Source organism: Danio rerio, chromosome 4, assembly GCF_049306965.1.
Source record: "Danio rerio strain Tuebingen ecotype United States chromosome 4, GRCz12tu, whole genome shotgun sequence".
NCBI lineage: Eukaryota > Metazoa > Chordata > Actinopteri > Cypriniformes > Danionidae > Danio > Danio rerio.
In genome coordinates, this window is record NC_133179.1 from 48,255,155 (window position 1) to 48,268,533 (window position 13,379).

Sequence of the window (13,379 nt, forward strand, 5' to 3'; positions counted from 1 at the left end):
ATGATGGTTTGTTCTGTAGACTATCAGAAAAAAAATTAGCTTAAAGGGGCTAATAATTTTGACCCTAAAAGTTTTTTTTTTTTTAAATGTAATACTGCTTTTATTCTAGCTGAAATAAAACGAATAAGAATTTCTTCAAAAGAAAAAATATTCTCAGACACACTGTGGAAATTTCCTTGCTCTGTTAAACATAATTTGGGAAATATTTAAAAAAGAAAATAAAATTCAAAGGGGAATAATAATTCTGACTTCAACTGTATAAACATTTATTATCGCAGTCGCGTAAATGATTAGTTAAAGCCTTTTTATGTTTATTCAGATCTTATTCTCATTCAACTACAGCAATAGCTGATGCCTTCATCCATATTAAGGATTTCCTGGACTGTTCTACTACTTCTGTGAGGCATATCTGGAATTTCTGCTCAATGAATGAATGAAACAGGCATTTAAAGTGCTACAATGCCCACATCACCTTATTTTGAGGAAAACTGAAAAAAATCTACCTCAAAAGAAATTTGAAGTAAACATATTTCTAGCATATAAATCTTTATTTTTATTTTTGTACTATTTTTGATACATTTTTTATTATGTCAAAAATAGTAGCCTATTGAATATCAATATTTTGTGAGGTATTGAATTTAGAAATTCCAGTATCTTGACAACACTACACCTTAGTTAATTTGTTTGTAGCTTTGTATCACATTGGATAACAACTCACGATATAAAATAAATCATGTTTTTTAGATTTGAAGACATGCAGACAATTACATTTTCAAAAATAAATGAGAAGTGAGATAATAAATTTTTTTTTTCTTTTTGGTGTTACAAGTCACAAAGCTTCAAAATTTATTGCTAAAAGTCAACTCAAAAGCCTATTTATTATTAAACCATTTATAAATCTATTATAAAAGTAGATTGCCTTATAAAAGTGGTGGTATTTTAGCGGGGTGAATTAGAACATAATTTTTTAATGGGGGGGGGGTGGATTGGGGGGTCTTTGGGGCTAAGCCCCTTATCCCTTTCGACCCTAGCAATGCCCCTGAGTTCAAGAATCTTTTGGGTTTTTTATTTTTATGAGCAATGAAATGTGAGATTTAAAGATGAATCAGTGCAGCGGCAGCAGTTATGCAGTTGATTTGATTGTCTGTTGTGTTGATGGAGCTGAGTTGAAAGGCAGTGTTCTCAGTTTACTGCTCAATCTAGGTTCCTACTCTCACCTATAGGTATGACTGAAAGGACAAGATCTCGGACACAACTGGACACATTTTACAAAAAGTGTTATGCTTGTTTGAGTTGCAGAATAAAAGAGAGATGAGCCAACAAAATAGCCTGAATGCAAATTATTTATTATAAAATGTAACTCGTAGAACAATCAATCAAAGCAACCAACAAATGTCTAGGGATAATAATGAATTTAAAGAACATAGGATATAAATCACAACAACACATAAGGTTAAAGGGTCAATGAGATGGCAGGTCTTGACATGATGACTCCGGAGTAGCCACAGCGACCTGGAGTAGCTAGCATAACAACTTTTATTTATCCATTAATGAGTAATGCAGGCATCCAATCAGGATTTACCACATACTCCAATCTGGGAGTTTTGGGATCATCACAGTATATAAATGTTGTAAGACTGAATACCTGTTGCTCTGCCTAAATCATAAAATATTCATCAAGTTTGTATTCTACTCAAAAAAAGTAAATCTAGTGAACTAGAAAAAATCTTGAACCTAAAAGTAAAGAAACTTCACTAATAAAAGATTCAACACAGGACAAATGAATGGACTTTCCCAGTCATGTTTCTCATTTAGGGAGTCACACAGAGAATATCATCCAAAACAACACTAGCTACATGAATACACTGGAGAGTGGAGTACAGATGCATCCAATCCTCTTTTGTTTTCAGATGTGTTACAGATTAAACCTCTTGTCACAGTGTGAACACTTGTACGGTCTCTCCAGTGTGAATCGTCTAGAGCAGTTTTAATTTGAGCTGTAAGAAAAGTCTTCTCACACTTAAGCACATATACTTTTTCACACCAGTGTGGATCTTCATGCGTTCATTAAGGTTTGCTAATCTGTTGAAACTCTTCCCACATTGGGTGCATGTGAATGGTTTCTCTCTAGTGTGGGTCTTTATGTGTTTAAGGTCTGATAAGTTGCTGAAACTCATCCCACACTAGAGTTTGAGCATGCAAAATTCTGTTGTACAACGCTGTGAAAAGGGGTGGGATTAAACAACATGATTAGACATAAATGGTTTATCTCCGGTGTGTCTCATCATGTGTCGATTAAGGGATGATGAGTGGCTGAAACTCCTCCCACACTGAGTGCATGTGAATGGTTTCTCTCCAGTGTGGATCCTCATGTGTAAATTAAGGTGTGATAAGAAGTTAAAACTCTTCCCACACTGAGTGCAAGTAAATGGTTTCTCTCCAGTGTGGCTCATCATATGTAGATTAAGGTTTGATGATTGGCTGAAACTCTTCCCACACTGAGTGCATGTAAATGGTTTCTCTCCAGAGTGGATTCTCGAGTGTTGATTAAGGTGTGGTTTGCAGTTAAAACTCTTCCCACACTGAGTGCAAGTAAATGGTTTCTCTCCAGTGTGGATCTTCATGTGTTGATTAAGAGAGGATGATTGGCTAAAACTCTTTCCACACTGAGTACATGTGAATGGTTTTTCTCCAGTGTGGATTCTCACGTGTTGATTAAGGGATGTTGATTGGCTAAAACTCTTCCCACACTGAGTGCATGTGAATGGTTTCTCTCCAGTGTGGATCTTCATGTGTTTATTAAGGAGTGATAAGCAGTTAAAACTCTTCCCACACTGAGTGCATGTGAATGGTTTTTCTCCAGTGTGGATCCTCATGTGTTGATTAAGGGATGATGATTGGCTGAAACTCTTTCCACACTGAGTGCAGGTGAAACAATTCTCGTCTCTCCTTTTCAAAATACCATCAGTCTGTAAATGAGTTTTTTCCTCAATTTTGACATGATGTTCCTCCTCTTTACTCTCCTCATTCTCTTCAATTGGGTCTGAAATAAATAAATAAAACATTAGTTTTCATTAAGTCTTAAATACTCTCATTAAAAAATAAAAAGTGAAAAGACACTGGAAACATTGGCTACACACACTGTAATTTTTATGCACATTAAATGTAAAATATAAAAGATCATGTTTTGTTCAGCCCATTAACATGTACACATTTAAGCAGGTTTAATTAATCTTTATTTATCTAGTGCTTTTACAATATAAATTGTGTCAAAGCCGCTTAACATAGAAATTATAGTAAATTGAAACCGTGTCAGTCCAGTTTTCAGAGTTCCTTACATAATTGATCATAAAAGTAATTTTGGTCATTGATAAGACAAAGATTTGAAAGCTGTAAATAGCCTATTTTTATTCCTATATATTCATAATAACAAAATCTTTTTTCTAAAATTTTTAAAGCAGACAGGAAATACTTGTTCATTCTTTGCCTGAGTGGTAAATGCATCAGAAAAAATGTTCTGGGGTAAAAGCTGAACAAACAGCTGAATATTTGCCTCCCAGACATGAGACACACCTGTACAGCATCTGCATAAAGGCTGAAATGTGCACCTTTCCCATTGTGTGCTGTTGGGTCTTTTTCATCAATTCTGGGGTGATTTTGAGGCTTAGCTTGGAAAAAAAAACTTTCTCTGTTTAAGCAAATGAACTGATATTTAGGGACATCTTATTTTGACATATTCTGGGAAAATGCTTTGAAAAAAAAAAAAACAATACACTCTGGGCAAATTTACTCTTTTCATTATATTCATGGCTGTTTTTTCTCTGTTGGCCTCTATTATTAAAACATTTTTTTGATTGTAAAGCCTTGACAGCATATAATCATGCATTTATGATTGTTGGTATTTCCTGTGACGACAGTCAACATTGTTTAATTTGTCTCCACCCATGGGACGGCTAAAAGGAAATGGGTAAGAGTATAAAAGAAGAGGAGAGTTGAAGAGGCCAGCATTATGTGGTGTGCTGAAGAAAGAGAAGTTGACTGAACTGTTGCATTGTGGGGACAAGTAGAGCAGGGGTGGCCGGCCGGTCAGAATCGGCAGGCTAGCGCAGAAGCTCAATTGAATATACTGGGGTAAAATAAATGCTGATATTACAGAGACATGGCGGGGAAAAATGTAATGTAATGCAGTGCTTCTTGTACAATCTGAGACCCACTTTATATCAGATATCACTCAAGCAGTGGAGATTGCTGATTTCTAAAGAAAGCAGACCTTAAACACGCAAATTTTTGCTTTGGCATACCGGAAGCGCTTAACCCAGGTTACTGGCAAATTAAAAGTCCTATTAGCATGCTTCTCCATATACACTATTATTGCACAGTCAATTTACACAAACTGACTATAGAAACACTATTCTGGTTTTCCAACATCTGAAGATGTACCTGAAATGTACCTGTCAGCCTAATTACAGAAATCCTTGCCTATTATTCTTTATTGGCCAGACGCCTGAGTCTTCTCAGGTGAAAAAAACAAACCTGCCATCCCACAAACATTGAATATTAGAATTGTTTTCACATCTTTAACTCGAGGACCTTAAGTACACCATCTGAGGCTCTGCAAAAAGTTTTATGAGGTTTGGCAGCCTTTCCTATCCCACATTAAACGCTCAGGGGTTATTATATCCTATGTGAGAGTTTATCCCTAATTTCTTAATTTGTTTTATCTGTTTTATTTATTTATTTGACTTATTTGACTTATTTATTTTTCTCTTTCTCCCTTTTTCTTTATGGGTGTAAGTATTTCTGTATCTTTGTACCGTTTTAATTTTTTGTTCAATACGTGTGTTGTGGAAAAATTTAAGACTTTTGAAAAATAAATAAAAATATTTGAATAATAAGAATGTAAGCAGTACTAAAAATAGTTTTTAGAACTAGTAATAATCCCATGAATCTAGTTACAGTGCATGTCCCTGTCAAAGGTCTGTGAATTTAAGCTTATTATTCACTAAAGAAGGACAAGCCATTCTCGTAAGTGACTTTGTTCTTTGTGTGACTGAAATGTAAGCAATAGCTGTGTTTCCATCCAAAATGCAAATTAAATTTATTTGCAAAACTGGAATATCACATAAAAGATGTGCGAATAAAGCAGCGTTTCCATCCGATGAATCAAAGAGAACAAAATCGTCACTTCCTAATTAACTGGCGCCAAATATCAACAGTAAAAACAGAACTCACAGTGGTAGAAGACGCTACATAAATCTTTTTTGTACTTAATAAATGACTTTCACCTCAGAGGATAATGCCGACACACAATGAACACGTGGTGACGTTTGAAGCCATGAGACGTTTGAAAAACGTTGAGGTGGTATACCTTAAAAAGGGGTATCGTCCCATGCCTAAGCAGCATAACACTTTTAAGATCTAAAAATTAATTATTTAAAAAAAAGTCTCAAGCAAAAATATTCCAATAGCGCCGCCTGCTGGTACATGAAGAATATGGTTAATACTGATGAACTTCACACTTAAATGTTTGCATATCATCAGCATGCTGATTTTCTTCATTTCTTAAGCAGTAAAAGATATTTTTAAACTAGCTTGTTGGCCAGTTGTAGTCAGTGCAATGCTAAACATTATCTTTTAGTCTCATGTCATCCCAACATCATCATATAGTTTAGAACACTGTACAATGTTTTATAATAATTAATTGTTTTAGTGTCCATTTCATTCAGCATATTTCAAATTAAGGGCATCCACGTTTTCTGACATACTTTTAATCGTGGTCTCTGCAGGTTTCACCAAGTTAAATTTAAGATGTTTTAAGACATATTTAAGACCATTATGAATGAAATTTTAGACTAAGGAATTTTTCAAATGTCCCAGATGAAAAAGATTTGTATTTGTCCTCTCAAAAAATAGTATAATTTAATGCATTTAATAATAAAATAATTATTGAATAATAATAATATTTAAATATTTTTTTTATTTCTTAGCAAAAGATCTTAAATATTGTGTAAAAACAAGAGAGCTCTACTTGTATCCACACACTTTTTTCTAAAATAAACTTTCTTTAAAATAAAAAAACAAATGAGCAAATGTTTTTAAAGTTTTAAAACTATAATAAACTAAATCTATGCGCAACAATCTGTCCAGGTCGATGTCCTCAGCAGTAAATCCATGGAGCACGTTTAAACAAATGTTATTGTAGACAAAATAATTAAACTATTATAATAAATAGAGTTAAAATGACCTTTTTGAATAAAAAGTTAAACATTTATTGAGATAAATTGTTGGTGATTGTATGGGTTTTGGCCAGATTGGGTAACAAAACATGAACAAAGAAAAATAAAGACTTGTATAAAAAGGATTTAAGACCTACAACACAACATTTCAGTAAATTTAAGACTTTTTAAGGCCTAAAATTTTAGATTTTGAAATTTAAGACATTTTAAGACACTGCAGGTTTTAAATAGGGAATAGCCCTGGTAATTAGTTAATATAATTATGATGTCATTCTAACTCAGTTACTATCTGTGAGAACTAGTAACAACTACTAGAAACAACTTTAAACCCAAAAAGTTGATTAAAAAAAGGGGAATTGTGATCAACGTGACATATGCAAATGGAAAGTACTAAGCCAACACCATCACTGTAATAGCAGACATCTTTAATGAGAATAGAATAGGTCAAATATTGTCAGCTCAGACAAACTTTTTAAATTGATTGTTTTTTATTTATTTTATATAGCGCCAGTGCTAATGGACGCTTTACAAACAGTAGGAGAACAAGAAATGCAATAACCTTAAGAAGGTAGAGAAAATGGGAGACTATTAAAACAGAAAAAGAATGACACGAGAACAAGTATGAAAGAAACTCATTCCTATCTTTAAATAAGTGCTTATGTGCATCTAGGAGAACTAGGCAGCACACCCAGGGCTGCAAGATGGATTTAATTTAGTGTTCTTATTATTAAAATATATCTAAATGAGGATCAAATGACTGAGTTGGTTTTTGAGAATGAAAACCAACCTGTTAGTTCCTGCAGATCTTCCTGTTTGACTGTGAATGTTTCTTCAATCTTCACATCTTCACTCTCCTCTTTAATGAACGCCATCTTTATAACAGTGTGGAGATCAGTCGCTTCAGCAGGAGTTTTTCTCTGTGTTTGGACACTTTATTCTGTTTAAAATGAACAAAACAATGAACAGAAACAAACTTATCTTTAACATTTGCTTTAACAGTTTCTTTATATGAGAGTAATTAACAAAAACAAATCAGGTAAGTCTGAGCTAGAAACAATAGCCACAAATGAGCTGATTAAAACTAGTGACGTAACTACATGTCAGGATAAAAACAATATTTATAAACAAACAAACAAAAAACTGAATAGTTGTAAAGAAGCTTTTAAAAATGACTGAAGAACTTAATACAATGTTGAACAATGCATCCACACATATTTACATTTTATAATGTTAGCATTCAGATATTATTTGAGTGTAAATTTAAAATGTGCAACTCACCTTTTCTGTCTTCAATGAAGAAGTGGGATAAAAAAGGCCTCCGTGGGTTTTTCTTTGTAGGTTGTTGTTGGTAATAATCCCAATGTAGAAATCGTAGTTTGTCCTCCAAAGTTGTTCTCTTACAGCTAAATCAGATAATGAATCATCCGTTAGAAACACGGAATATATAGATGCAACCTGCTGAGCTACTGGATCTGGAATGTGATTGGATAAGACTCAATTGGCCCCCATTAAAGCTGGTATAGAGATGCAAATGAAATGAGCAGTGGGGAGCAGTGAAGACTCAAGACACATACAGTGGGGGATGGGAAGTTCAGCAGCTTTACAAACCAGTTTTACAGAGAAATAATGATGTATTGGGAAAATAAGTTGACTTTAGCCATCATCATTTGTTTTGTTGCTGTTGTTTTATAGGACTATTGATAGAAGCTTTTTTTATTTTGGCTGCTGTTTTTGTAGTTAATGCTGATACACTTATGTTGAGGTATTTTGATTTGAAACACATTTTAATTGTTTTTTTTCCCAAGCTGTTTTTTGTTTAAAGATGCAAATGAGCATTGAAGACTTAAACCACACTGATGTCTCAACACACACAACTAAATTCACTTATATAATAATTATGTAAGTCTTATACTATTATACTGTGATATATCATTATTCGTTATAAGAAACAATTTCTAATCTTCACGGTGAGGTTTTATTTGTGTTAAGTTCAGTCAATATATTAATATTAGCAATGTTTTAGTCATTTATTTATCACTGAACTTGTTCTTTATGTGAGTTTAGAGTCCTTTACTTCTCCTAAAGCACATGCAGCTCATTACTGCTTCCTGTAAACTGTCAACACACTCTTAACAGATCAATTATTTCTTTCCAAAAGTGTCTATAAATTTTTATGATCAAAATGTAACTTGTTTCTGTGCCATTTTTTTTCTTTCCTTCATTTTTTAGTTGAACAGAACACGTGTGAGCAGCTCATCTTTCTCGAAAGCCTCTTATTCACCTGATATGGAGAAGCACTTTAGCAGCATCTAGACCAGCAGCCTGTAAGTACATTTAAGATTTGTTTCAGTTGTTGTGTATGGTTTGAGGACTTGTTTCCAGCTGTTTGTGTAAAGTTGCAGGACATTTAAACTTGCTTTCAGTTGTGTATAATACTAGAAGTTGTTTAGCCACTGTTTCCTTGGTTACTATAAGAGCTTGTGTAGCGAACGCAGACGCGGTTTCGCGTCGTCCGCCTCAGTTTCGGCCCTTGTTTTGACTCTCGAGGCGTGTCCAGCTGAATTCAATCAGCTAGTGCTTTGGGGTTATATAAACAACTAGTTCACCGCGGCAGCAGTCGCGGCAGCCTCGTGTGAAGACCGCCTCGTGTGAAGACCGACGAGGGTAAAGACCACGACTCTACCTGACCGACGAGGGTAAAGACCATCGACTCTACCTGACCGACGAGGGTAAAGACCATCGACTCTACCTGCGCGACTCGGGTAAAGACCATCGACTCTACCTGACCGACGAGGGTAAAGACCATCGACTCTACCTGCGCGACTCCACCGAGCAAAGACACCGACAAAGCACTTGAGTACTTTACTGTATTGTTTTACTTTACACTTATTTTTTGTTGTCAGTGCACTTTTATTATGTGTTTTCTAATTCCTGTTGTTACTAACACTCGCAAAACACGGGAGGTACGCTGCAGGCGTAATCCTCACAGCCTTCGTTCAATACATGTATCTACTATTTCACAACTCTCTCTCTCCGTGGGCCTCTGGAACTGTCAATCAGCTGTTAACAAGGCTGATTTTATTACCTCCATAGCTACATATTCTGACTATAATCTCATGGCTCTAACTGAGACCTGGTTGAGGCCGGAGGACACTGCTACACATGCAGCTCTTTCTGCTAATTTCTCTTTTTCCCACACTCCTCGTCAGACAGGGAGAGGGGGTGGGACTGGACTACTAATTTCCAAAGAATGGAAATTTACTCTGATACCGTCCCTGCCAACAATCAGCTCCTTTGAATTCCATGCAGTCACCATTATCCACCCCTTCTACATAAATGTGGTTGTCATCTACCGCCCACCAGGTAAATTAGGTCACTTCCTAGATGAACTGGATGTTCTTCTCTCATCTTTTTCTAATTTTGCCACTCCCTTATTGGTGCTAGGTGACTTCAACATTTACGTTGACAAACCGCAAGCTGCAGACTTTTAGACTTTGCTTGCCTCTTTTGACCTAAAAAGAGCACCTACTTCTGCTACCCACAAATCAGGTAATCAGCTAGACCTTATTTACACACGACACTGCTTCACTGATCAAACAATAGTAACTCCACTACAAATATCTGATCATTTCCTTCTGTCTCTCAACATCCACATTACTCCTGAGCCGCCACACACTCCAACACTGGTTACCTTTCGCAGAAACCTACGATCTCTCTCACCCAATAGACTATCCACCATTGTTTCAGACTCTCTTCCTCCATCTCGCAAACTCACTGCACTTGATTCGAACAGTGCCACTAATACACTCTGCTCCACACTAGCATCATGTCTAGACCGATTATGTCCTCTTGCATCCAGGCCAGCCCGTGCCAGTCCTCCTGCACCCTGGCTCTCGGATGCTCTCCGTGAGCATCGCTCAAAACTTCGGGCTGCGGAGAGAATTTGGCGGAAAACTAAAAATCCTGCACAGCTCTTAACATACCAAACTCTTCTGTCCTCTTTCTCAGCTGAGGTTACTTCTGCAAAGCAGACGTATTACCGTCTGAAAATCAACAATGCCAGTAATCCTCGCCTACTTTTTAAAACATTTTCCTCCCTCCTCTATCCTCCTCCTCCACCCGCATCCTCCACACTTACTACTGATGACTTTGCTACATTCTTCTGCACCAAAACTGCAAAAATCAGTGCTCAATTTGCTGCACCTACAACAAACACGCAAGATACAACACCAACACCACACACACTCACCTCTTTTTCTCAGCTCTCTGAGTCTGAGGTGTCCAAACTTGTGCTATCTAGCCATGCAACCACCTGTCCACTCGATCCCATTCCCTCTCATCTCTTGCAAGCCATCTCTCCTGCAGTCATACCAACACTGACTCACATAATTAACACATCTCTTGACTCTGGTTTATTCCCCACTACATTTAAGCAGGCTAGGGTAACCCCACTGCTAAAGAAACCCAACCTGGACCATACGCTACTTGAAAACTACAGACCAGTATCCCTGCTTCCATTCATGGCCAAGATTCTGGAGAAAGTAGTGTTCAATCAAGTTCAGGACTTTCTTACTCAAAACAATCTCATGGACAACAAGCAATCCGGCTTTAAGAAAGGCCACTCAACTGAGAATGCCCTGCTCTCGGTCGTGGAGGATCTCAGACTGGCTAAAGCAGACTCTAAATCATCAGTCCTCATTTTGCTGGACTTGTCAGCTGCTTTTGACACTGTCAACCACCAGATCCTGCTATCTACGCTTGAGTCACTGGGCGTTGCGGGCACTGTTATACAATGGTTCAGATCTTACCTCTCTGACAGGTCATTCAGGGTGTCTTGGAGGGGAGAGGTGTCCAACCTACAGCATCTAAACACTGGGGTACCTCAAGGCTCTGTTCTTGGGCCACTTCTCTTCTCCATCTACACATCATCTCTAGGACCAGTCATCCAGAGACATGGATTCTCCTACCACTGCTATGCTGATGATACCCAGCTATACCTCTCTTTTCATCCTGATGATCCCTCGGTTCCAGCTCGTATCTCAGCCTGCCTGTTGGATATTTCACACTGGATGAAAGATCATCATCTTCAGCTGAACCTCGCAAAAACGGAAATGCTTGTAGTTTCTGCCAACCCGACTCTACACCATAACTTCTCAATCCAGATGGACGGGGCAACCATTACTGCATCCAAAATGGTGAAAAGCCTTGGAGTAACGATTGATGACCAACTAAACTTCTCTGACCACATTTGTAGAACTGCTTGATCGTGCAGATTTGCACTCTATAACTTTAGAAAGATCCGACCCTTCTTATCTGAACATGCAGCTCAACTCCTTGTTCAAGCTCTTGTTCTCTCCAAACTGGATTACTGCAACTCTCTACTAGCTGGGCTTCCAGCTAACTCTATCAAACCTCTTCAGCTGCTCCAGAATGCAGCAGCACGAGTTGTCTTCAATGAACCTAAACGAGCACATGTCACTCCGCTGCTAGTCCGTTTGCACTGGCTGCCAGTTGCTGCTCGCATCAAATTCAAAACTCTGATGTTTGCCTACAAAGTGACTTCTGGCCTAGCACCTTCTTATCTGCACTTACTTCTGCAGATCTATGTGCCCTCCAGAAACTTGCGTTCTGTGAATGAACGTCGCCTCGTGGTTCCATCCCAAAGAGGGAAAAAATCACTTTCGCGAACGCTCACGCTCAATCTGCCCAGTTGGTGGAATGAACTCCCTAACTGCATCAGAACAGCAGAGTCACTCGCTATTTTCAAGAAACGACTAAAAACTCAACTATTTAGTCTCCACTTCACTTCCTAATCTGCAATTGCCTCTTTGAATATCACACTAACTGTACAAAAAAAAAAAAAAACTACTAATACTTCCCTTCTTAGACTTTACAGACCTGAAACTTGCCTTTAGTACTTATTCATTGTTGCTCTTAGTTGTGTAAATTGCTTCCTTGTCCTCATTTGTAAGTCGCTTTGGATAAAAGCGTCTGCTAAATGACTAAATGTAAATGTAAATATGTAACAAGGATGTTTTTCCCTCTGATTATCAGTTGTGTTTGTGCATACAAATATGCATAGACATTCACAAAAGAATATATAAGATACCCTGTGACAAAACCTTTTTCAATACAGTGAAGCTATCACATACTGTCTATTTTTTGCTACTTTTGGCCTTAGAAGATAATTGTTTGTACATTAATCACAAATGGATGAGACACACTGTAACTTCAAACTCATTTGTGTTAATTCCAGGTGCTGTGAAATGTTATGTACAAGCTGCAGAAGCCATCAGGTGTGATTAAAGTGCCATATATCTGATCCAGTCCTCCAGCATCTTTTTTGCTTCAAAGAAAGTCTTTTACACTACAATCATATTAGAATTGGTCTTTTGTTGCTAATAATTTATTTATATCATCTGAAATATAACTAATTCTATTATATAGCTTTATCTCTTAACCATGAGAAGGAGGGAAAATGCATTCACTCACTCAATGCAGTCGAATCAATGAGCAAAAAACACAACACATTAAAGCTTACCAAGACACATATCACAACAAGAGAGATCTGTTATGGTACAGGCACAAATCATAATTTTAATCAGAAACTTCTACAGCACAGCAGCTTCTAAATGTACCCACCCACTCTGTCTAAGGTAGGCTCATATATATATATATATATATATATATATATATATATAGCAGCCGGGCATAGTTAATCTGAAAGCAAGTTGGGCCGCGGTCACACTAGAGTTTGTGCTTGCAAAATTCTTTAGTACAGCGCTGCAAAAAAGGGTGGAATAAAACAATTTGATTAGACGATACTAAAAGCGACTGATTGCTCCATACAGCTCATGTTTTGATCTTCTATTGGTCTCTTGCACTCACGTGATGCGAGTTTCAAGCTTTGGTCTTACCTTTGTAGAGTCCTCTATCAAATCTGTCATGCATCTATATATTTATAATTAGAAAATAATTACATCACAAGTTAAATTATTGTCTAGGCAGTTTATACAGGGTAATTCAATGACAAGAGTTCACTTTCATATCTACACAATGCAGAACTTTTAATGTGATTAACCTTCTCCACCTACACCAACTACAGCATTTCTCAGACTTCTGTTTCACTATGGTGTAATTACA

At 36.9% G+C, this 13,379-nt stretch overlaps 1 protein-coding gene across 1 annotated transcript; it reads right to left on the reverse strand.

The window, feature by feature from the left end:
- Positions 1-1,325: 1,325 nt before the first annotated feature.
- On the reverse strand, positions 1,326-7,653 carry LOC141381683 (uncharacterized). The gene is made up of 3 exons (XM_073947934.1): positions 7,515-7,653; positions 7,024-7,173; positions 1,326-3,043 (listed from the first exon to the last, which is right to left on the reverse strand). The coding sequence occupies exons 2-3, from the start codon at positions 7,106-7,108 to the stop codon at positions 2,238-2,240; spliced, it is 891 nt and encodes a 296-aa protein (XP_073804035.1). The 5' UTR covers positions 7,109-7,173; positions 7,515-7,653; the 3' UTR covers positions 1,326-2,237.
- Between the last annotated feature and the right edge of the window lie 5,726 nt (positions 7,654-13,379).

Bases quoted from the DNA above. Each gene is read 5' to 3' on its own strand.
- LOC141381683 (XM_073947934.1), bottom strand. From the start codon at position 7,108: ATGGCGTTCATTAAAGAGGAGAGTGAAGATGTGAAGATTGAAGAAACA. The intron at 3,044-7,023 runs GTTGGTTTTCAT...TATTTATTTCAG, and splicing joins AGATCTGCAGGAACTAACAG to ACCCAATTGAAGAGAATGAG.